The sequence below is a fragment of the Microplitis mediator genome, chromosome 5 (genome assembly GCF_029852145.1).
Source record: "Microplitis mediator isolate UGA2020A chromosome 5, iyMicMedi2.1, whole genome shotgun sequence".
Lineage (NCBI taxonomy): Eukaryota > Metazoa > Arthropoda > Insecta > Hymenoptera > Braconidae > Microplitis > Microplitis mediator.
The window spans coordinates 3,486,846-3,511,444 of NC_079973.1; the positions used below are offsets into that span (position 1 = coordinate 3,486,846).

General features: G+C 28.5%; 5 protein-coding genes across 10 annotated transcripts in view; 3 read left to right on the plus strand and 2 right to left on the minus strand.

Moving 5' to 3' along the window:
- LOC130667994 (arrestin homolog) overlaps nucleotides 1-15,819 on the plus strand; it is a 29,492-nt gene extending 13,673 nt beyond the window's left edge. For 3 of the 6 annotated variants that reach the window (XM_057469965.1, XM_057469966.1, XM_057469967.1), the window contains exons 3-10: nucleotides 5,635-5,688; nucleotides 5,904-6,051; nucleotides 6,207-6,359; nucleotides 11,240-11,387; nucleotides 12,366-12,560; nucleotides 13,890-14,053; nucleotides 14,146-14,427; nucleotides 14,506-15,810. In XM_057469965.1, the coding sequence (XP_057325948.1) occupies nucleotides 5,635-5,688; nucleotides 5,904-6,051; nucleotides 6,207-6,359; nucleotides 11,240-11,387; nucleotides 12,366-12,560; nucleotides 13,890-14,053; nucleotides 14,146-14,427; nucleotides 14,506-14,802 (1,441 nt within the window). In that variant the 3' untranslated portion in view covers nucleotides 14,803-15,810. Of the gene's footprint in view, nucleotides 1-5,634; nucleotides 5,689-5,903; nucleotides 6,052-6,206; nucleotides 6,360-11,239; nucleotides 11,388-12,365; nucleotides 12,561-13,889; nucleotides 14,054-14,145; nucleotides 14,428-14,505 lie in introns of all 6 variants that reach the window. The other 3 variants (XM_057469969.1, XM_057469964.1, XM_057469968.1) reach the window with 3 other exon arrangements.
- Nucleotides 1-17,544, minus strand: part of LOC130667999 (14 kDa phosphohistidine phosphatase-like) — a 37,582-nt gene extending 20,038 nt beyond the window's left edge. The window contains exons 1-2 of the mRNA XM_057469973.1: nucleotides 17,405-17,544; nucleotides 15,972-16,145 (exon numbers count right to left, since the gene is read on the minus strand). Of these exons, the coding sequence (XP_057325956.1) occupies nucleotides 15,972-16,145; nucleotides 17,405-17,498 (268 nt within the window). The 5' untranslated portion in view covers nucleotides 17,499-17,544. The remainder of the gene's footprint in view (nucleotides 1-15,971; nucleotides 16,146-17,404) is intronic.
- Nucleotides 17,536-20,222, plus strand: LOC130667995 (growth hormone-regulated TBC protein 1-A). The gene is made up of 5 exons (XM_057469970.1): nucleotides 17,536-17,629; nucleotides 17,799-18,000; nucleotides 18,230-18,730; nucleotides 18,800-18,985; nucleotides 19,517-20,222. Exons 1-5 carry the CDS (start codon nucleotides 17,610-17,612, stop codon nucleotides 19,619-19,621), a joined length of 1,014 nt encoding a protein of 337 aa, XP_057325953.1. The 5' UTR covers nucleotides 17,536-17,609; the 3' UTR covers nucleotides 19,622-20,222.
- LOC130668000 (mitochondrial import inner membrane translocase subunit TIM14) lies at nucleotides 19,721-21,633 on the minus strand. Its single transcript, XM_057469975.1, has 3 exons — nucleotides 21,475-21,633; nucleotides 20,906-21,040; nucleotides 19,721-20,254 (listed from the first exon to the last, which is right to left on the minus strand). The coding sequence occupies exons 1-3, from the start codon at nucleotides 21,475-21,477 to the stop codon at nucleotides 20,042-20,044; spliced, it is 351 nt and encodes a 116-aa protein (XP_057325958.1). The 5' UTR covers nucleotides 21,478-21,633; the 3' UTR covers nucleotides 19,721-20,041.
- Nucleotides 21,634-21,735: 102 nt separating this feature from the next.
- On the plus strand, nucleotides 21,736-24,279 carry LOC130667998 (transmembrane protein 256 homolog). The gene is made up of 4 exons (XM_057469972.1): nucleotides 21,736-22,043; nucleotides 22,102-22,255; nucleotides 22,329-22,438; nucleotides 23,818-24,279. Exons 1-4 carry the CDS (start codon nucleotides 21,954-21,956, stop codon nucleotides 23,959-23,961), a joined length of 498 nt encoding a protein of 165 aa, XP_057325955.1. The 5' UTR covers nucleotides 21,736-21,953; the 3' UTR covers nucleotides 23,962-24,279.
- Nucleotides 24,280-24,599: the final 320 nt, after the last annotated feature.

Sequence of the window (24,599 nt, forward strand, 5' to 3'; positions counted from 1 at the left end):
GCATTGTTATTATTATTATTATTACTATATATATATTATATATTATTATACAAAATACCCTGATACTATGAAAGCACTTTGGCCAATTTAAAAGTATCTAACAAGTAAAAGCCATACTCAGTATGCAGAACACAAACTTAGGACTTAATTTTCTCAAACTAAAGACTAAAGTTACTGTCAAAGCTTCTTAGAGTATCGATAAACTATTCCAAAATAATTAAATACTTTTAAGTCACTCATTTTTTTCGGCACGTAGCATCTTAGACAAGCTTTTGCCAGACTTTAGTTGATATTGAGGTGTACGCACATTAAAAACGTGAAAAGAATAATCAATGGTATTTCCCAGCAGAATTAACAACACAACTGGTACAGAGTAGTCTCCAGATTACACAGGGGAATTAAACCAACCCCTTTTTATTAAATTAAGTCTCACCTATTTTTACACGACAAATATAATTAATAAACTTTGAATGGGAAAACTTGAAATAAACTTTTCCGTGAATTTATTTATTTAAAAAATTCAAAGTTTGTTAAAAGTTTACACTGAAGGTTTAATATTTAAACCCAGTAATAAGTCTTTATTATTTTTATTCCGGGTTTCAGAGGAAACTACTGTCAGAATAAATGATAAGATATGAAGGGAAACAAAAGACACGTATATATTGTATGAGGGGTAAGATAAAATGATGAGCGTGACAAGTGGGTCTAAGCCTGAGACACTTTACCGTTGGTACTATCATCAAATTGTATAGGGGGAATTTCATTTTCACTATCACTCCTTTATTTTTATATCATATATTTTTTTTCATACATTTTCTCATTCTTTTCTCAGTCCAGCGCCAGCGATATCTGTCTCAGTTCACAATAGATTTTTCTTTCCACTTGTTCTTTGTGTGCAACAAAAACTCCAACCTGTAGAGTTTTCGCGACGAGATTTTGTTATTTTCCGAGTGGCTGCTAACCATAATTGCGATACCGTTATATATATTAGTGATGATGTTATAATTTATAATGTAATAAGAACAGCGCCATGGAACATAACATTTCTGATAGAATATTCGTCAAGGATATTATAACTACATACGTGGTACAGCCCATAAATAAAACATGCAATGTGATAACCAGCCTAGAGTGTAGTCATGTTACTTAATCTCATTAAATATAACCTTAGCTATCAAATCCCTGTCCGTCTGTTCTAATTGGATTAAGACAATGATTCAATGCAAGTTTGTCTACATACAAGGGATTAACCCACAAATTGTGTGATTCTTCTGGCAACTTAATGGTCAAAAAAAAGAAGTACTGGACGTAAGGTTTATTTTATCGTTTTTTTGATAGTTGGGGTCACTTTATTACTCGGTAGCATGAAAAAAAAACCTTTTTCAAGGGAGCGGTTGATGGAAAATATATAAGATTAAAATTATTTATGAAATTAATATTTTTTATTCTAAAACACCCTTGTCACTATAATTAATCGATAGGTCAATAATCAATACTGTGTGCGTGTGTTCTATTAGACTAAGTGCCAACACCTAAAAACGGTTATTTACGCGAGTTTGCAAAAACTAGGCCAGCCTTGGAATATAAAGAACAGATGCATTTAAGATAAAAGACGTTATTAATATAAATATATTTATGTATATATTGAGAGCAGCCTGACAATATATACGCAAGGACAATTTCACATTTTTACCGAGATATGGTTATTGTTTTGAATAGAGTGTCGGAAATAACTATATTGCACTGTGTATTGTAAGATAGAAATTTCAATCGAGTAGATTCTTTTTCTTGATACATATAAATACAAAGTTTCCTGTTTTTATTTTTATTTTAGTTGTTATTCCCGAGTGCTAGCTTGTTTCCTATTCCCCGAGCAGACCGAACACATCTGGACTCCTTTTTCTTCTCACTGAACAGTAAAGACTTGAACTGATAAAAGCGAAACATTCAATCTATTTATTTATTTTTTATTATTGTTCTTTATTTTATTACTTGTATATTTCATTTTTATCCTGATAGTAACAATAGCTAATTTCTACGGTCTCATAACATTTAAGGTGGGCTGATGAAACCTGACATTCAATAAATTTTTTATTTTATTGATAAAAAAATTTATTTTCTAAACTTTTCATTCAGATCATTTTTAATAATTTTTTTAATTCAAAAAATATAGGGGAAGGGGGGGGGGGGCAAAATGGGCCCCCTCAAAAAATTTTTATAATGTGAGTTTTTCAGCTTGTTTCACTTTTTTTCCTTCTGCTAAGTTTTTGGTGTTAATTTGCTGTCTATCAAAACTAAAAAATCCTAAAAAATTGGATAAAACGGGCCCCCAACAAAACTCAATGTATGTTTCTCGCTTGTCTTATGTTTCGATACTTTTTTCTATGTATTTAGTATAAAAAAGAGTTGATAGTGAAAATTTGGACCTTAAAATAACTTAATTCAAAGTTTTCTGTTGAATTACTATTCGATTAATTCGAAAAAATTGAATTTTAGTTTGCAATGCTGTTGAACTCGTGACCTACTTTGCCCCTTATCATAATTCTTTAATCATTTCTGTTAAAAAAATTTTAGGAACCCGTTTGGCTAAAAAATATTCGTAGGTTTTCAAAGTCTAGGCAGCCCATTTACCCCCCCCCCCCCCCCAAACTTCATGTTAAAAATTTTGGAGGCCCATTTTACTCCCCTGCCGTTAATTTAAAAATTTGAATAAATAAAGGCGCGAAATTTGAAATTCAAATTTAAAAATTTTAAACTGAAAAATTTCTGATCTATTCCATTAAAAATTTTTCAATCAAAAAGTATTTTCCCATTAAAAGTTCAGTTTTTCCTCAATGTTCATCGAATAATTGACTTTTTCAAAATAAATATTTGTTTGTATATCGAAGTTAAATTTAACTTATAAAGAAATCTCATTAAAGTAAATTAAGGTTACACTTAACTCGGCCGGATTAAATTTGAGGCGATCAAATTTCAATAAAATTAAACAAACTTTACTTGATATAAATAAATTAAGTATTCAAACAGATTAATCAACATAATGTTCTTTCAATACTGCGGTAAAAAAAAATAATTCAAAGTTCCCGCTAATTTAATTCTGAAAGGAATCGATCACTTACTTAACTTCTGAGTTATTTGAAAAATAAAGTTTAAAGAAATAAACTTTCACTTTTTGATTAACAATTTAAAACTTTAAAAGTTAGTGATCTCAAATTAAATCACACCTGGTGTAAGATAGTAACTCCTCATTGCCTCAAGTCAAATGTAAATTATTTGAGCCGTTTGTTAAATATACCGATAAAAGTTTTATAGATATTTTTTTTCGCTGAAATCTCTGAAACAAGTGAACTAATTTGAATAAATCTCATAGCAGCCCAAAGATTTTATTACAAAACTGTCTGGCTTAATTCGTAAATTTATAGATTAATTTATTTTCAAGTTACTTTTAATGTTAACTCTAACATTTAATTTAAAAAGAGTTTATTTTTACGGCGTCATAGCAGAGACGATTAGACTAATGAAAATGTGCCAGTCAATCGGAAAATTTTTCTTCTACTTATCTTTTATTTTTATACTTTTTCATATATTTTGTACTTTTTCCGACAACAATAGCTAATACCTGAAGCTGCGTCATCCGTTTTCTCATTAAATTTTTCACTGATATATTTATATATCTGCTACTTATATTACGCGGTCGATTTTCTTTATGGTTAGTTTATTATCGTGGAAAAAGAATAATAAAAAAATAAGGGCAAGGAAAAGAAGAAACTCTACAAGATGAGAGAAAATCGATTTCAATAACCACTAAATCTACAAGTTAGACTCGTTACATCTTGTCAAATGAGATGATTCAAATTCCTTGCACCCGTGAATTATAAATATCAAATTACTCTTCCGTAATAGCTAGAGTGATTAACTGAATGAATAAACATCATTTTGTTAAGTAATTTGTTAAAAGTAAAAAAAAAAATAGAGAAAATTTAAATTCCATTAAGAAATTTCATCTTGAAAAGTATATACTTAGTCCCTTCATATCGCATTTCTATTCAGACAGTTTTTGAGCAATCGACTCGTTTTGTTGGGCTTGAGGTCTCATAACTTTGGAATTGTTGAAAATGGATCTATATATGTTACTCAGATAAATTTTGAAGAGGACTTTAAGCCCTACGATTACTCAAAAACTGCCTGAGTAGAAATTTAAAAAAAAAATGTGATATCGTTCTTGTGATTTTTAAATGGGAAAACTTCAAAAATTGATCGCGAATTTTTAAAATTTAAATTAAGCGCTCAAATTTTCAGAAAATTTGTTTTTTTTTTCGTCACCTACTCTCTAAACATAAATAAGTGAAATAAGTAAATATTCACTAATTCTGAGTGCCAATCGAACCACTTTTTGGAATTAGTGGTTCGATTTGCACTTTGAATTACACGGAAAAAAATGAACTATATAAATTGAGAATGACAAGTAATATAATGATAAAGTGATCAGTAGGGCCAGGATTTTTGCGTTAATTTAAAAATAATTAATAAAGAGTGGTGTGAAATTTTTTATATTACGGGGAAAATATTGGTCTTCTGAAAAAAGTTTTCAAACAAAAGTTGTAGAAAATTTAATTTTCTAAAAAAAATGTCTCTTATAATTTTTTCGTAGGACTAATAAAAAAGCCGTAATTTCAAAATTAAGATTTTTATAATTAAAAAATTTTGAATCATTCATTATGAATCTTAATTTTTGAATTACGGTAAAAATCTTGATCGTATAAGAAAATCATAAGAGATATTTTTTTGATAAAATTAAATTTCCTACAACTTTTGTTTCAAAACTTTTTTACTAAGACCGATATTTTCCTCGTAATATCAAAAATTTGAACTATTCATTTCAAAAATAAGGCTAAAATCTTGTCCCTAGTGATCAGTAAAAATGATCATTCTATTTATAAATAGTAATTTTTTCGTTTATGATTAAAACGTGAATAATTACAGGATAAGTATGAAAATTTATTGTCTATACAAGAAAAATTACTATTTGAACTTTAAAAATCGTAACTGATACTTAGAAAATTGACGACACGTATTATAAAATTTATTATTCGGAATTTTAAAATTTCCCATATTGACACCCGGGTTTCGGGTTATAATTTCAAACACTAATTTTTAAAGTTTATTCTTTCCGTGTAGTGAATATTCACCTATTTTCACTAATTCATGTTTAGAAAGTACAATAAAATTTTCATACAGGCTAAGAAAAAAAAAATGTTCGAAAAAAAACACCCTAATATATATATATATATATATATATAAGAAGGTATCTTGTTATATGAAAGTGCTTTTCTACCAAACACACCGTGCAAATATAATTATCCGAGGGCAAAATTAAACGCTATAGCTCAATATAAAATTTTTACGTTATTTCCTCTTTCGCGCAGCATCTAGAAAATTGAATACTTCATGCAAAGCATATTAAAGCATCACAAATTTTCCATTGTCAACAAAATTCCGTTCATGCGGAAATACAAGCTCCAATTAAATTATCATCTACAATACCCAACAATTGCTGAAAAATATTACAACTACGAAATCAATTCGAAATATTTACGTCCTCTGAAATAATATTTCATCTCTTGTTATTTACAGAAAAATCGATCCTATCCCCTCACCTGCCATTGATTCGATATTCAACAACCAAAGGTATTTACAAACAATTATTGTTATTTTTTTTCGTCACAATAAATACTTTCATTGAACCTCGTTATTTTTATCATCTCAGTCTATCATTTATCTTCTCACTTTTTCAATGAAAAATAATTGCATTACACATCAATTAAATTTTTCATTTAATTACTAATAATATTCTTTCTATAAATATTCATTTTATTTTAAATTAATTAATTACTTCAAATTAGTTTTCATTTCAGGGTATTCAAAAAATCTCTACCCAACAATAAATTGATCCTTTACTTAATTAATCGCGATCTCATAGTCTACAATGGGAAAATAGATAAGCTCTTGGGCGTAATAATGGTAGATCCAGAATACGTTGAAAACAAACGGGTAAGTAGCTTTTGTATAGATAGATATAGATATAGAACTATAATATATACTCTCTCTATATATATGCACACATATATATTGAGTATTGAATCAACTAGATGAAGTACCCAGTAGACTGGTATTTCATGGATGATTGAATTGGTTGGTATGAGTAGGTGTACGGACAAGTCACTTTGACCTTCCGATATGGACGAGAGGATGAAGAGGTAATGGGACTAAAATTTTGCACCGAGGCAATAGTCTGCTTCGCCCAACTGTATCCTCCATATCCGGGCTCAGATCACCAAGAGCCATCGACAGCTTTACAGGTAGTTACTAAAATACATCTACTACGACACTCGTATAAATTATTCTGCTTGTCATCTGCACATCTACATATCATATATTTCATACATTTCATACATCTCATACGTTTACCCATTTGCAATACTCGCACATACGTAACCGCGGTAGAATCTAAACATGCGTAACATGTTGCCGGCATAGAAACACGCGATTACGACGACAACTATTGAGTATCGGATAAGTGGGAGTTATTACACAGCTCAGAGGGTTTATTGTTTTCTGTGACCGACTCGTCACTAACTAGTGCAGCAGTAACATAACAGCATATTCCGATTAACCACCAGCCCCCGAGGTTGAACTCGACGCGGGCTGTTCATTAATCAGTTTAATGAGAATAACTGACAGAGCAAAATGACCCACTGCATTCATTATTAATATTCTTGTTAACATATAAATCATACTGCCGAATATATATGAAGATCGAAAAATTATTCCATACGTGAAATTGTTATCCCAGTAAAATTGGATTCTTTGCATTCATGTTTTGCTATCAACTATATATCAAATACAATTTGTATTTAATTAAAAACCGAGAACAAAACGCAAATATTGTTTTTTTTTATGTATATATATATTTGTGTTATTCATTATTACCCGTTTTTAAAATGAATAATAATTGCATGCATGAATTCATTTTTATTGTACACTTTTTTTTTCTCTTTTGAATTTAAATAATTAGAACCAAGGTGATTTTTTTTATATTCTGCTTTGCATAATAACAGTAAAAAAAAAAAAACTATGATTAAAATTTTTCATTGATTTTTAAAAGCCCGTAAAAGCCCGAGTCGAAATATTAGACGTAAGTTGAGCGTTCTTAACGTTTCAAACGTAAATTGAACGTTCTTAACGTTTTAAACATAAAGTGAACGTTTTTAACGTTTTGAAAGTATATTGAACGATTGTTTTGTATTTTCGTTCATAAAAAATTGGTAATTTCATGAGTTATGATTTTAGTTTAATGATAACATTAATTAATTTATTTCTATATTTGTAATCACAATTTTCATAACCTTGATATCATAATATATGAACAGGTATAAATATATAGTGTTGAAGATAGAAGTATGAAAGTGAAAAAAATTTTTTTTTAAACTACGAATTTTTGATTTAAGAGCCAGAAAGGCGGACGACAAAATTTTACGGAATTGACGTGATTATAATCCAGAAGTACAAAATTGATAAAAAAAATTTTTCCGCATGCTTGTGTTTTCTTATTGTAAGTCTGAATAGGTTTTAATTACGTTTTCGATTTATGATACTCCAATTTAAGTTTTGAATAAGTTGAAAGCTGTCAAATTGAGTTTTTAATGTCCAAAACGTTCAATTTACGTTTAAAACGTTGAAAAAGCTCAATTTACGTTTAAAACGTTAAGAACGTCCAATTTACGTCTAATATTTCGACTCGGGAGAAAAAATTTCAATACTTTACCGCGCTTATAATTATGTTTCAACAAAACTAAATTTGTTATTAAATATCAAAAGTTTAGCTTTTATATGTATATACACATATATATGTAATATCAATAACCGCAATCGATATCCGGAATATTAAATTCACCGACCGTTATAATCCTCCTTGACTTTGTGTTGTCGACGTTAAATTTCAAACTCGAATTCAACATCACTTTCGTCTTGACACATCTCTCGACTCAGCATCAACACAAAAGGAAAAATAAAAATATAAATATACAATATAAGATCATAAAATTCGTAGGAGTACAGCTTGGAATATAAATATGAGTATATACGATATCAGAGTATCAGTATCAGTAGATAAAAATTGAAACATTTCTCTTTTCACCTGAAGAAATAATAAAACGTTTTTATTTTTCTGCATCAGAAGAGATGTACACTCTGACGTCAGAGCATTGAGACCTGACCTTGGCCTCGACTCGATAAACTCGCCGCGAATTTAGTCGCGTTTACCATTTTATGACAACTATATACATATATATATATATATGTACACCGGCAATATATAAACATATGTACTATATAGATGCACGAGAAGATTGTAGACCGTGGCTTTGAGGTGTACGATGAGGCCATCAATTCGGGCGCTCATCACTTAGTCGATAAATTGAAAGTACACAAGATTAAGAGTATATATATTTTGATAGGTCACAGAGTCAAGGTTAACAAGGACACCAATAAATTTTCTGTCTCAAAAACTGTCCTCGGACATGTTGCGGAAGGAGTTTAGAATTCGCTCTTTACTCGATCTCATCTACTTAATTATTTGCTGTTAGCTGCTATAGCTCCCGACTCGCTGTATAATGAATCAGAAATACTTAAACTAACATATATATGTATAACTTGATAAAGTAGCTTAAGTTAAGTTAGTATCTCGTGACACACGGCATCTGTTCGCCCTTAAATTTACGTCGTATTACAAACTCAGCCGTAAACATAAATCTTTTTAGCTTTATTTCCTAAAACTCGCGATACGATATGAGCGTATGAGGACACAAATGGAGAAAGCCGGTTGGAAACTAACCAACGGAAGCTAGATATAATGTAGACTAGTGAACTAAAGCTTGTATCAAATAAATACTACAATGCACCTCTGGTTGAATAGAGAGTAACGCACCAAAGTCCAATATAACTCATCACTGCTGGTTTGTTCAAATAGACTAGAATATGCTGCTCCAACATTTAGCACCGTGGGTTGGTGACTACTACAATATTCTCTAAAACTTTGAACTGTGTTAATAGAAGCTACAAGCTCTTTTTATTATAAATAGCTTATATATTTTGAGAAAATAACTCTTCCTATCTATGGTACTTCCATTCTATTTCCCATTTGTTGCATAAGCTACTTAAAAAATAATAAGGATAAAGTACCGGAGCTATAAAATTTGATGGATGAAAAAGAGAATAGACGAAATAGAAAATATTAAATCGATTGCATAACTGCATTGATTGTTTATTATCATATTTTCGAGATAAATTTTACGAATGGATTCTTTGAGTTTCATTTTAATATTACTCGACTATTTTATGAGGCTGTTTTTTTTTAATTCTGTCGCGAACAAGGCGAGACCTTCGTCAACGAGAGTGCTTTCGACCATTTCTGTCAAACTTTTTTTTTTTTTATGTAGACTGTTATATATATTATAATATACATGAATGAAGTTCCATCATTCAATTCAGTCGTTATACACTTGATTACATTCTTATTATATACAGTGAAGTTAAAATAAAAATATGTGTGTCATTGTCAGTTGTCATCCGTCATTAAATAAACAGCCCATATTTTTAAATATAAAGTGTCATATAAAAATGGTAGTGTTTCAATAATATTAACAATAATAATAATAATGAATTTCATAAAAGAGAAAAAATGTAACAGAAAAAAAGGATTTCTTGCCCCAAAAAAATTTTTCATTATGAATTGAAAACGAAAATTTTATTCAGGTGGAAAAATTTTCTTGAGCCAAGAAAAAATTATTTTCTAGTCCTGAGGAAATTTTTGGGGAAGTCTACGATTTCCGTGGCGCCGTCAAATGACCGCGAATTCTTGTAGAACTTGAGAAAATAACTTTTTTTCAAATAGCTGTAACTTTTTCAAAAATGGACTAATTCAGACATTTTTTTTTCAAAATTTTCATCTTTAAATGAAGTTTTCGGAAAAAAATACAAAAAAAAAATGAAAATATTAAAATCTATGAAATTTTGCACTTTTTTTTTAAAATCACATTTGTCTTTAAAATTTCTTTAAAATCTTTAAAGTTTTAAATTTTTTAAAAAAGTCTTATTTTGTTGAGTTCTACAAAAATTCCCGGTCATTTGGCGGCGCCACGGAAACCGTAAAATCTCCAATTTTTGTTTTTATTTCAATGCAAAAAATTTCTTAAGCCACGTGAAATTTTTTTGGAGCGAGTAAAAATTTTTCGCGCCAAAATCCTTTTTTTCTGTATATACGAAAAAAAAAATGTTGCTTCAACAGGAATAGGACCTGTAGCATGAGTGTTACTGCAACAGGATTATTTCTGTGGCTGCTACAGGGCCATGTCCTACTGCAGCAACTTCTTTTTCCGTGTATATAAAATATTATTATATAAAATCAAAGCTCCTAGAATATATTAAATATTTATATAAACCTCAAAAGAGAAGTTTAAATGTCAGCTGTCTTAACAATTTGATAAAAGAAAAAAAATAATGGATGTATAAGTTGTACATCGAGTGGAATTCTTTGTACATGTTTTTACTCGGCAAACTTTTTAAAAATATTTTATTTTATTCGCAAGTATGAACAGTTTAAAATAAAAAAAAATTATTTAAATGCTCCCGGCTCTGTCTATACATTTTATATTTTATGTTCAACTGAAACAATTAAAAAAATGTTGAGAAAAAGTAAAGCTTTTACTTAACAAACCCAACAAACTCATTTTGTAAATTAAACACGCAAGCCTTACAAACGCTAATTCAAGTTGCTCGTAAAAAATTAACACTACTTCGATAACAAGAAAAAAAGTTTTAACATTAATATGAAATAATGTCGTATATTTTTTACTGTCCAACTCCTCACTGCTTACTATCATCAAACAGCCAATCAATCTATATCAGCCACACGACAACCATCGCCCTCATGTCTCGTAATATTTATCCCTGCGATATACCTTTCATGATAAAAGTTATCTGTCCTCATCTATAACTCAGCAAACATCAACATCGATTGCGACTAAAATTACTGCTGAAACATATCGGAGCGAAAAATATACGTCTAGGATATATGAGTATAATGATAATGATAATAATTAATGCTCTAGGAAACTTGAAGAACTAATCTTTATGACTTGAAACTAATCTATATTTTATTTATTTCTGTCATGTAATCCAGGAAGCTCTAATTAGAAGATTAGGGCCTACTGCTCATGCATTTTCCATGGAGATTCCAGCAGTTGCTCCACCCTCGGTCCATCTTTTACCCGCTAAAGAGTATAATGGAGCACCAATTGGAACTTGTTACGATGTAAAAGTTTATGTTGGTAAGGTTTCATTCAACTTTTATTTAAAAATCAACCCATAAAAAATTTTATTTTATTTATTTTTACAAAGCGATCGGTTGTAACTTTGATAGTTTAATTTTTATTACACAGAAAAAAAGGATTTTTTCGCGCGAAAAATTTTTACTTGACCCAAGAAAATTTTTACTTGACCTCAGAAATTTTTTCTAGTCCTAAGAAATTTTTTTTTTTATTTCAAACTGAAAAATTTTGTTTGCGCCTAAAAATTCTTGTTCTTTCTGTGTAGTGTTGCGATAATTGATTTTAATTAAATATAGACAATTGATGTTAATAATTTATAAGAAATCGATTTTATACTTTTTTTAATTGAATTAAATTAATTACTAATTATCTGAATATAAAATCAATTGATTAAAAATTAGACACATTATTAATTTGTTCATCAAAAAAAACTAAAGATAAAAAATTAATTAAAAAGTGGATTACTATGACAAGAACTTAATTTTTTACCCGTGACATTTAATTAATTAATTAATTATAACTCAATCCATTTTAGAAAATCGTTAATAAAAAATAAAATTGAGTCTGTTATTTAACGGTAACTCTGAGTCATATTTTTATTATATATTTATAATTTAATTATTTTTGAATTATTGGTTTGATTGAATTGTAAATTCAATAAGACTTGAGTCTTTCTGAATATTTTCTGTTGCCGCGAGAATTATTTAAATCGATTCCATTTAAAAGTAGCTGTGAGTACATATATATAAACCCGTCCACCAGAATATTATTTTAAAAATCGTGGGATACTTGAAAGAATTTCCAGCATAGGAATTTATTGAAAATGAAATTTATATAAATCCAAGTAATTAAAATAACTTTTTTATTATTTTGTGAAAAAGTTAAAATATTATGCGGGAAAGTTTAAAACTAAAATATAAAAATATTTTATAAAATACTCAACACTAATATAAAAGTTTTAAATAACTTATTTTATAGCTGAAAGAACAGATGAAAAAGTTCATCGTAATTCAGCAATACGAATGGGAATAAGAGTTGTACAACGTACAAATCCAGCACCTGTACCAGTGAGTAATCTCTACTCGGTTTCAGAACCGGCAACAATTCAATCTGACTGCAGGCCACAAAGGACACGAATAATGGAGGGTGAGAATGAGATCGTTGAGTGCGACGGTGAGTAATGTACTGAGAGAGTTAGTACTCCATGTACTTTGAAAGAAGATTTAAGTCAATTTTTAACCACCATTGTATTTGCAAGACTTATTAATGTCTTTGCTTAATTAATAAACCTCACAGATAATTAATTTATTTACATTAGACTGCCAAATAAAATCGATTTTTTCTTCGGTCTCATATGAAAATTACGTTAAATGTAACGTGAAAAAAATATGTACACAGAACAAAAGGATTTCTTGGCACAAGAATTTTTTACTCGCCCGAAGATAATTTTTTGCATTATGAATTGAAAACAGAAATTTTCTTGCTTCGAGAATGAATTTTCTCAAGGCAAGAAAAATTTTTTTGAGTCAATAAATATTTTCTCGTCCCAAGAAAATTTTTTTTTTCTGTGTACCTGAAGATCGGAACGTTTTTACGCAACGAAAATGAAAATAATTTATGTAATTTGAATTTAAAGGTGACTTAAGAGGTAGCCTGCAATTATCGGCTGACGTGCGAATCATTTCGAAAATCTAAATCCCGTAGATTTTTACTTTTCCTTTAGTTTTTTTATTTTCGTTCCACGAAAAACGTTCCTATTTTCAAGTACATAAAAAAATTGGGTATTAAGTTTGGTCGTAGAATTTAATTACAAACCGTGCGCTCGCTTAAATAAATTTCCGTTTTAAATAAAATGGAAATTTTTTTTTTTTCAACTGAAATTTTATAACTCGGTAATGGATCAATTAATTGAAACGACTGTAACATATTTTTGTAGGGAATAAAATGCTCTACAAAAAAGGTCTCTTATAATTTTTTGATAAATTTGACCATTCAAAAGTTACTTTTTTACGAAAATTTCAGTTTTTTCCCAAATAATTAATTTGTAAAACCTGTAATTTTTGAACTGTAAGATTAAAAAATTATTAAGTAACATATTTCAATTGCAGAAAAATGATCCACAGAAAATTTCCTGTGTCATTTCGCGATATGGCTGATAGTTTTGCTGTAAAGTAAAAAAAAGGAGAAATTTACCATAAATTTGAATATAAGCTTCGATAACTTTTGTACGGTCAGATTTATCGAAAAATTGTAAGAGACCTTTTTTGTAGAGCATTCAATTCTCTACAAAAATATGTTACGGTCGTTTCAATTTATTGATCCATTAACGAGTTATAAAATTTCAGTTAAAAAAAATGATTCCCTTATTATTCAAATCGAATTTACTCGAGCGCGCGTTTTGTAATTAAGAGCACAATTTGGTACCCAATTTTTTTACTTTTTTAATTCATATATGATCGATGTTATCTTTGATAAAATAAAAGTTTGCACATCTGCTTTCAGAGCCACAACCTCCCCATGCCATAGTCGAGAAACCATTTCTACTAAATGCCGGTTCAATACGCCTAGAGGTGCATCTAGATCGCGCTAATTATACTCACACCGACGCTATACAAGTCCACGTGACTATTAATAATGATAGTCACAAATCCGTAAAGAGGATTCAGGTGATTAACTCATTATGAGTATAAAGAAAAAATTAATTTCTTCATTCCTTTAAATACTTTTTTCAAAATTAATTAATTAACTGTAATTATAGATTCTACTACTTCAGCACGTGGACGTGTGTATGTTTAAAAGTGGTAAATTTAAAAACGTCGTCGGAGCAGAGGCAGAGCGAGAAAATTGCCCTCTAGCACCTGGGACAAATTTCACAAAAACGTACAGCGTTAAGCCGACAATGAGTTCAACTAAAAATTGGATCGCGCTTGAAGATAATTATACGAAAACCGGAAGTAGTTTGGCCTCAACAGTCGTCTGCGCTGGATATAATGATAAAGACAGAGATCCTTTTGCGATCAATGTATCTTATTACGTAAAAGTAATTAATTAATTACCCTAAGATCAAGTAATTAATTAATTCATTAACTAATTGGGACTTTTAAAAAATAACTTTCAGGTAAAACTTCTCGTTTCATTGATGGGCGGAGTAGTTTCTGTCAAATTGCCATTTACGTTAATGAATCGAACTTCGGATTCCGAGCTCTGTAGCTTTCCATCACCGCTGAGGAACCCGTCGTCGCCGATGGTGGCAACATCGAATGAAAATAATGTATGCAAAGACGAAACAGGACATTTAGCGGTGATGGAAACGTCTGTTCAAATGGACAGCGGGAAAGTGAGCACTGAGTTGGCAAAAAGGAAAATTACTGACGTGGATATTATAGAGAAGAATGAGACTTCGGAAAGTACCTGAGAGCAGGACAGGGCTTACGTTGTCATAAGCCAGCCCAGTAATATCAACAATTCAAATTCAAATAATAATAAAAGTATTACGAGTAATACCATCAGAAATCTCGGTAATACTAATCACGGAAATTGCACAGAGGGTTTCAGTATTCAAAGAGCTTGTTGTTGTTTTCGACGAGCGTCCTAGTGTATATCAACTGTATAAATTTAATTATCTTCGATAAGTTTATTGATACAAAACAGTCAATTTAATTGTTAAGATTTTTTTTTCTAAATATTTTCACTAAAAAAATTTACGGGATATTTGGAAATTAAAATTTAAAATTTTTTTAAATTTGAATTTTCCCGCCATTTCTTTTTTATTTTAATAGTTTGACAATTTATTCATGTAAATTTTGAAAAACTGAATAGAAAAGTGAAATGACACTGAAGTTAACCGACGTCTTATAATTTTTGGATTTTTATTCAAAATAATAAATTAAAAAAAAAATATTTGAAAAATTGCACCTATAGTTTTTTTAATTTTCTACCTGTGCTCATTAAAATTTTTTTTTTTTTTTTAATAATTAATTTGTTAAAAAAAAAATCCGAAAATTGTCTATTAACCTCAGGATCATAAAGTGAAAATATTTAAAAAAAAATATTGTGAAGAATAAAAATGTAATTTTTAGAATAAGATTTATTTTTTTTGTATCAACAGAAGCCAAAGTATATCAAAAAAATTATATATATATATATTTATTTGGTAAGCTTTATGTTATTATTTTTTGTAACGGATATATCTTTTTACTGCCATCGACAGCCAATCTCATAAAAAAAATTAATCTCTCTATTTTTCTTACTCTTTACAATTATTTTAATTAATTACTTAATTAAATTTATAAGAAAAATAATATTCTAGTATTTTGAATTTGTACAAAAAATGTAATTTACTAAAAAATATCTTTCCGATCTGTATCTAATGAACTGTAGTTAAAGTTTAATAAACAAATAATTTTATGTACAAAAAATAAATAAATAAAACTATTTTACGGTGTCAAATAAAATAACGTCCTTCCAATGCGTTACCTTGGTTCCGTCAAAATAAACTACCTAAAGTATCGATTCGCCCAACCTTCACTGGCTATATATATGTATAATTAACTAATTACTAGGTGAACAGACAATTAATCTTACCGTGGAATTTACACTTCTTGTATCCGCGCACTATGGGTTTGCTTTGCTTGGTATTATCATCATGGATGTAAACTAAAATATATTTAAAAACGCCATTGGGGTCGATGATAACATCAGGGATTTTATCCAATGCTTCAGACATCTTTGACAATCTTCTAAATTGACCAATAGAACCTGCAACAAATTTTGGAAAATTGTTTATAGCAAAGTATTGAAATTCAAAATTATCCAGAATGAAAATCAAAATAATTTGATGATTAATTGACTGTTTTACAAATTTGTCACCGAGATTTTGTACCAGATTATGAAATATGATTACAAATAATTTTGAAAATTTGAATTTATTATTTCATACAAAAAAAATTTTGGAAAATGTGCCCGATGATTTTTAAAACTTCTTTGTATTTAATTATAAATTTTTCTAATAATTTTGAATTTTTTTCTCGAAAATTAAAAAAATGTCAATTGTCTGCTACTTGATTTTCAAATCATCTTATTGTTGATAAATTTATCAAAATTTAATGAGCTATAAAATTAAATCATTAAATTTTCAAATAAGATTTCTGATTGATATGAAATTTTAAAATGATACTGAAGTTAGCCGACGTCTAATAGCTTTGGGATTTTTTTTTAAATAATAAATTATAAAGAAAAAAATATTTGAAAAAATTGCACCTGTAGATTTTTTAATTTTCTACATGTGCATATTTTTAGTTTTTGGGTTTTTGTAATTGATTTGGTGAAAAAAAAATTCGAAAATTACTAATTGTCCGCTAACTTCAGGATCATAATTTTAAATTCAAAATTCAAAATTATCCAGGATAAAAATCAAAATAATTCAATTATATATTTACTCAGTCATTTAATAATTTATCACATAGATTTTGTACCAGATTATGAAATATAATTACAATAATTTCAAATATTCAATACAACAAAAATTATTGAAAACATGCCCAAAGTTTTTTGAAAGTTGTGTCCATTTTAAAAATTTTTTCTCTTCAATTCTTACAAAATTTAAAAACGTCAATTATCCACTACTTCATTTCAAAATCATATTACTAAAAAATTTATCAAAATTTAACGAGCTACCAAATGAAATAATCAAACCCTCAAACACTTTCCTAATACGCAATTTGAAATTCAAAATTCAAAATTCAAAATAAAGATTTTCATACCAACTCAACCCCAGACAAAATATAATTCTTACAACTCCTAATTTATTCTTATCCTCAATAATTTAAATATTTAAATTATTTAATTCCTAGTCCATCAAAAATGTACTAATTAATTTTAAATAAAAAAACTCATTAATAATTTAACCTCTACCGGTAATTTTTCCTTCCGCAATCAACTTCATAAATATATAAAAAAATACTAAATACATAAATATATATTTATATACAATAAATTTAATAATTATATTTCATTACCTCTATTTATTTTAAAACTCGATTGAACCCGAGTTAATGTGGACAAAATAACAGACACTGCCATAAACAATAAAAAAAAAAACAACAAAGACATAAGACGGTCACTTGGTACAAGCAGGTACCAACTCTACCAACAGGAAATTGTAACACTTTGGTAAAGTGGCTCCAATGCTCCAATGTCATAAATCCTCCTCCCACGCAGGGTATGGCCACCTCGTGTTTCAGGTAAACATTCTGTTTCTTATACTTATTTAATTAATAATCATAATCATAATTACCATAAATCATTATCACCACAATCACCTTTATCATAATTACATATTATCTTAAATATATTAACATAATTAATTACCAGTGATAATAATAATATTTAAATATATAATAATATCATTAGCAATGTGGACGAGTATGGATTTGAAAGGCCACAGGATTTTGATTATGGAACTTACGAGGAATTCATGTCCGAGTACTTGAAGGTGTTGGCCAAGAGAGCGAAAAAATGGGCTGACATTGTCGGTGATGGTAAATCTGTTGAACGCAGTATTACTATCAAACGTTATGTGCGTAAAGGCATTCCAGGAGAGTACAGAGGAATGGTAACTAATTAATTACTTCATTTAATTATCTCTAATCAAAAGCCTCTTGCAAAGTAAAATTCAAAATAATTGTCTATCATTAAAATTTGAATTTTTAAATTCAAATCTGATTCCTGCGCGGGTGTTTTAAATAATTTTGAATTTCACTTTGTAATTGATCGTCTTATTGTTCTATATAGTGAGTAATGAATGAGTCATTGTCTAGATGAATTATTTTTTAACACAATAGGTGTGGCTGGCAGTGAGTGGAGGCGAAGACTTGAAAAACGCGAACCCGGATCTTTACCAGAGATTACTGAATGGTCCTCACAATGTCCAGGTTACTGAGATTATCAAGACTGATCTCCCGAGGACGTTTCCTGATAATATATTTTTTAATAATACTGTTAATCATCAGCACCAGCTGTACAATATACTACTAGCATTTGCACACCAGAATGAAACTGTTGGTTACTGTCAAGGGCTTAATTATATCGCGGGTTTATTGTTACTAGTTACTAAGAGCGAGGAAACGGCATTTTGGTTATTGAAAGTATTAATTGAAAAAATACTGCCTGATTATTATACTCCGACTATGGACGGGCTGCTTACGGACATTGATGTACTGGCAGAGTTTGTTAAATTGAAGATACCTGAGGTTTATGAGCATGTTACTAATTTAGGGTTACCCTGGGCTGTTATTACCACTAAGTGGTTTATATGTCTTTTCGCGGAAGTCCTACCGATAGAGGTAATAAAGAAATATTTATTATTGTGATTTTTAATTTTTTTATTGTCGACTGATTGATTTTTATTGCAGACAACACTGAGAATATGGGACTGCCTTTTTTATGAAGGTAATAAAATAATATTCCGCGTTGCATTGACACTTATTAAGAGAAATAAAAATAATCTATTGGCTTGTGATGATTTTGCGTTATTGGCCGATTGTTTTAAAAATATAACTAAAGATAGTATAGTTTTACAATGTCACAATTTTATGCAGGTAATTTTTATTTTTATTTATTTGAAAATTTTATTAAAATTGAATCAAATCAAAGTATTAAAAGAAAAATATTGAGAGTGTGCGAATTGTGTAGAAATCGAATGATTCAAATTTTTGGATAATTTGATAAAATCGGATTTGAAAATTTTCTCTTTATTTGTCACTTTTTAAATTGACATCAATTTTAGAATTATCCGAATGAAAATTATTTGTAAATTTTTAAATTACGCGGTTCGAATAGAGAAAATTCTGATCAATTCTTATTTAATAGAGCTTGGATTTTAAAGGAGCTAAACATTTTTTTTTGTTAAATTCGTATCTGCGATCTATTTACTTTTGAAGAAATTTTAATTATTGGAAAAAATATTTAAATTTTGAGTCGTTCGAAAATTCAAAAATAGTGCAGAGTTTCGAATTCAAAAATTTACGGATAATTCAAAAACGAATAATTGAAACAATTCGGACTATTCGCACACTCCTAATATATTTATATATATTTTTTTTAATAAATAATTAATAAAATTATTTTAGAGTATTTTCAAAGTACCTGGATCATTACCTAGCAATACAATAGCAAAATTGCGTACAAAAGTATCTCAGGAACGAGCAATGAACAAGAAAAGTTCAAAACGATAGCATTTACAATGATACAAAATATACAATACTAAAAAAAAATTCAGTAAGAATTTTATCAGGCTCTAGTCAAAACAAATGTTTTAATTTTAAATCGTGCAATTTTAAAAAAAGGTTTTTTTTTTAATTACATATACGTATTTACAAACAAATCAACAATATTTTGGTAACTCAATTTAAATGTTTGAATTAATTGTTGACTTTTTAGACAGTTGTATAAATAATTCAGTGTTCTATAGCTTTAAAAATTGTTATTTTAATATTTTACTCTCTATTAATTGTGTAAATCGCTGGATCGATAATTTTAACTCGTACTAATTAAGTGTAATCATGATTTTATTAAGATCTATAATTAATTTTTTTTTTAATCAAGTATGTACATTATTTAGTTGCCTAATAAATTTTTAAAAATAAACAGTATCTCTATTTTTCCATCAAATCTTTAGCTTCGTTTACTTTGGCTGCTATGTAAGGAGATCCACCACGATCTGGATGATTAGCAGACATGACTTTCTTGAAACGTTCCTTGACTTTGGCTTTATTTGCTGTCGGTGAAACTCCTAGTATCAAACTCGCTTCTCTTTTGGTCATCGTCGCTTCAAATCCTCCTTTGTAATATTTGCTGTTAGCTAATGACTAAAAAAATCAAATAGTTTATGATACTGCAGTTACCCGACGTCAAATAATTTTTGGATTTTTTTCAAAATGATAAATTATAAGAAAAAAATATTTTTATAAAGTGCACCTGTAGTTTTATAAATTTCCTACATGTGGATTTTTTTCTTTTAATTTGTCAGATAAAAAAAATCCAAAAATTTTTAGTTATCTATTAAATTCAGTAATGATACTGAAGTTAGCCGACGTCTATAAGTTTTTGGTTTCTTTTCAAAACGATCTTATAAAGAAAAAAAATATTTTTAAAAAATGCACCAAGAGATTTTCAAATTTTCTACGTGTGCATATTTTTAGTTTTTTTTTTTGTCATTTAGTTGTTGAAAAAAAAAGTTCAAAAATTATTAATCATCTGTTAACTTCAGGATCATATTCAGGATCATTATTTATCTCCATCCTTCTGCATTAATTTTAACTACAGTAGAAAATCTTCAAACTCCAATTTTATTTTTTATAGAAGTCATTAAAAAATTCATTTAAATTAAAAAAGAAAAATATTTGAATCTAAATCTGATAACTTACAAGATTTTTACCAGAAAATTCTTAAGTCGTATTAAAAAAATGGAGTAAGATTTTCTACTGACGATGAAATTTATGAGTTATAAATAAATTTACCTGCGAATCTAATTTCGGTAAAGTTTTGTATGCTTCTGCCATTCGTTTTGACAACGTCGGCATTGATTTCAAAATATATCTACCAGTGAATCCTATCACCGCAAGTCCTATACCAGCTACAACTGCAGTACTCGCCTAAAATAAAAAAATTGCGTCAGCTTCTTGTTCAAATTATTTTATTAAATCATCAGATTAATTAAAACTAATACAATTACTAATTAATATCAAAGTATGAATGCAGCAGACAAGACAATTTATAAATTTTAAATAAAAATAATGAAATTTAAAACCGCGCGGATTTTTGAATTATCTAAATACGCATTTTTTATTTATTTATTCAAAAATTTAAAAAATTGACTTGTCAGTTACATTGATACTTATAATTAATATTTATATTATTACAAAAATATGACAATTTTATTTAATTTATGAGTTTTTAATAAATTTTATTGGTTAGGTTGTAAAATAAATTTAAAAAATTCAAATAAATGTCTGGAGAAAACAAAACAAATAATTATCATTTAAAAATTAATTATAATAATAATAATTAATAAAAATTGATGACTTACCATTTTTATTTAAAAAAAGTATTAATACCACGAGCACGACGCAATTGTTATTGTTTTATATAAAACATGCGGGAAAAATATGAAACGTCTAAAGTCACGTGCAAAAATCTATACTTGTTGCAATTAAACGTCACTTTAGATACAGTTGCAAAAAAAAAAATAAAATTAGCAAAAACCGCAAACATTAATCAATTATAATTTTAACACAAGAAAAGTATTAAGTAATTAATTGTGTAAGTAATTAAAAGTGTAAATATATCATTACAATAAACCATTCACTTTAAAAGCACAAGTTTTTTTTTTACACGCACCCGCAATTTTTAAAAATAAAAATTAAAGTTCATGAAAAAATAATAAACCGGCGACGATTCGCATAAAAATAAAAAAAAAAAAGAAGTAATAAAATAAAAATTTACTTTTATCATACTTGTACTTAATATATATTAAAGTAAACGCCAGTTTAATTGTAATCTCAACAAATGAGTTTTTACGACGCTATAAATTACGTAGTATTTACTAACCCATTGAGTTCAACTGCTGGATCATTAGTTAGATCAACAGCAGATGCTGTAAGTTTATTTGCAAATAATATTATTGTAACAATATTTAAATATTTGGTTATTTTAGATTGTCAGTTATTCTGGAATAACTCCCAAAGTTGAATACAAAATGATCCCACCAGAACCTCTGTGGAAATTAGCAGCATCGTCTGGACCGTTTATAAGACTTGCTGGTATTAATGGAGCCGCTGCTGTTATTCTTGGAGCTTATGGCGCTCACAGTAAATTTTTATTAATTGTTTACAAAACATTACCTTTTAATACCAGTAATAATTAACAGTTTATGAATTGCAGGAAAGTTTTCAGATGATAATTTAAAACAAGTATTCGAAACAGCAAATCGTTATCATTTTTATCACGCGCTTGCCATGCTGGGTTTATCACTTTGTCGGGCGCCGATGGTGGTAAATAATCAATTAATTTATTTATTAATTAACAGAATTTGAATACTGTCGTAAGAAATAATCAGGAGTATTTTTAAAAAATTAAATTTAAAATTAAAATATGTATTAATTACTAGTATATCAAAATTCTCAATAGATGATTACCCTGTGGATTTAATATTACGGTAGCTCTACTATAAGTCAGGGTAAATACCCTAGTAGCGATCTTAGTCAAGATCTTGAAATCACAGTAGGGAAAGAGCACCAGTACCCAGCCACTTCATGTTAAATTATGTCTATATATATTTTGAACCAATGTTGAAATATATGACCGGCTGGCTACTGGTTAGGGGCTGGGTACTGGTATTCTTACCCTATATATAGATATATTTTGCTGTATTCTCTTTGACTTGCTCAAGATTTCCTCCAGAATTGATCAATATTGCCACTAGAGATGTAATATAACTCACGGAATATCAATCGCAATATTACGGTAATTTACCGCAATGCTGTAGTAAACTTACCGGAACAGTATTGCCAACATTTCGTAACTCTACGGTAAATTTGCCGTAAAAATCAGGCAAAGATACTCTATGCATTCGCGAAAAGTTACCGTAGACATATTTTTGGATCGTAAATCCCGACATTTTCGGGTAATCAATATTTGTACTGTATTTAAAAGTAAACTTACCGCAAAGTTACGGTATCCTTTCATCCAGTGGCTACAATATTACGATAGTTTTTATTTTAACTTACGGCTATTGATGATCCACGAATAGTTATCGTAGTTCTGCGATAAATTTACCGCATTCGTATCCAGGCCACGGTAAGATTGCGGTGTATTACCCTAGTGCCGTATTATGCGGTAATTTACCGTAATATTGAGTCCGCCAGAGTCTGTTATTTAAAAATCAGGTGAATTTATATCCTAATTAATCATCAGCAGTTTCATATTAATTAGTAAAGTAAATGAAGTAATGGAGTAAAAGATTTTTGAAAATCTTGTAATTCAAACTGGCGAAAATTCAATTTGTTATTTAAGGGAAACGCCACTGGACCTTTTTCTTACTCAGAAAAATAAACGGGACTATTTTTGTTGCACTGAAATTTGAATTTTTGAAAATATGAAATTTTTAGCCTTCTGTTAAAGTTTCAAAAAAAGCTAACGACTCTAATTCAAGTTCCGTGTCTGTGGATTAAATTGAATTGAAAATCGGTAGACGTTACCCTGATGGAAATTTTTCGGACTTTTCTCTGAAAAAGTCTTTAGAACTTTGAAAAAATTTCTAGAACTGAGTTTTTCAGAGAAAGTTCCGAAAAATTTCGACCAGGGTACCCCTGAAGTAAAGTAAATAATTAACTTGTATTTAAATATGAATCTAATGACTAATTTTTTTTAGACTGCCGCATTCTGGTTATCCGGAACGATGATGTTCAGCGGAAGCTGTTATTTTTACGCGTTTACTGGAGATAAACGTTTAAGCAAAATAACTCCATTTGGCGGCACGTGTTTCATCCTCGGATGGCTGACCATGTGCATTTAAATGTCACTTATACTTATCAATTAAATAAATATATGTAATAAAAGCTTGTATTTAAAGAGGATAAATAGGCGTATTAAAAATATTTTGTTTAAAATATAATTATATAAATTTTCATAGTTTATTAATTATTATTTCCAGGATAAAAGAAATATAATTGTTACCTTTTTTATATTTGTTTAATTTAAATTTAAAAAATTATCATAACACAGTAAGTTTAATAACAAAATAATAAAGCAAATTAACATCGTCAGACGTTAAAAGATGATTAATGTATCATGGCAAAGTGTTTAATTATTAAATAAAAGTAATTATAAAATAGATTTTTAATTATCATTTATTTTCATGAACAAAAAAAATCAATTTATGATTCAGCCCTAAAATTAAAAAAACCAAATGATAAATAATCTAGTATCTTTTCCTTTCAAAATAGTTACAAATGTTAATTATATCGGTACTTAATTAATATTCATAATTACGGGTATAATTCCCTTAATTATATTAATTAATTAATTAATTATTTGAAGTACTTATCAAACAATAAGCCGGAGTCTGACGATGATAACGGCACCTTAATTCAAACTAAATAAAGTTATTTCGCTACCTTATCTACAATAGCAATATGAAATAATATATATTTA

What these genes read in the sequence shown, in the direction of transcription:
- LOC130667998 (XM_057469972.1), top strand. Translation starts at nt 21,954, where the DNA reads ATGAGTTTTTACGACGCTATAAATTACGTAGTATTTACTAACCCATTG. An exon ending in TTAGATCAACAGCAGATGCT is followed by an intron (nt 22,044 to 22,101) that starts GTAAGTTTATTT and finishes TGGTTATTTTAG; the next exon opens with ATTGTCAGTTATTCTGGAAT. An exon ending in TTTGTCGGGCGCCGATGGTG is followed by an intron (nt 22,439 to 23,817) that starts GTAAATAATCAA and finishes AATTTTTTTTAG; the next exon opens with ACTGCCGCATTCTGGTTATC.
- LOC130667995 (XM_057469970.1), top strand. Translation starts at nt 17,610, where the DNA reads ATGGCCACCTCGTGTTTCAG. An exon ending in CAGGAGAGTACAGAGGAATG is followed by an intron (nt 18,001 to 18,229) that starts GTAACTAATTAA and finishes TTAACACAATAG; the next exon opens with GTGTGGCTGGCAGTGAGTGG. An exon ending in AATGTCACAATTTTATGCAG is followed by an intron (nt 18,986 to 19,516) that starts GTAATTTTTATT and finishes AAATTATTTTAG; the next exon opens with AGTATTTTCAAAGTACCTGG.
- LOC130668000 (XM_057469975.1), bottom strand. An exon ending in TACCGAAATTAGATTCGCAG is followed by an intron (nt 20,255 to 20,905) that starts GTAAATTTATTT and finishes TGATTTTTTTAG; the next exon opens with TCATTAGCTAACAGCAAATA.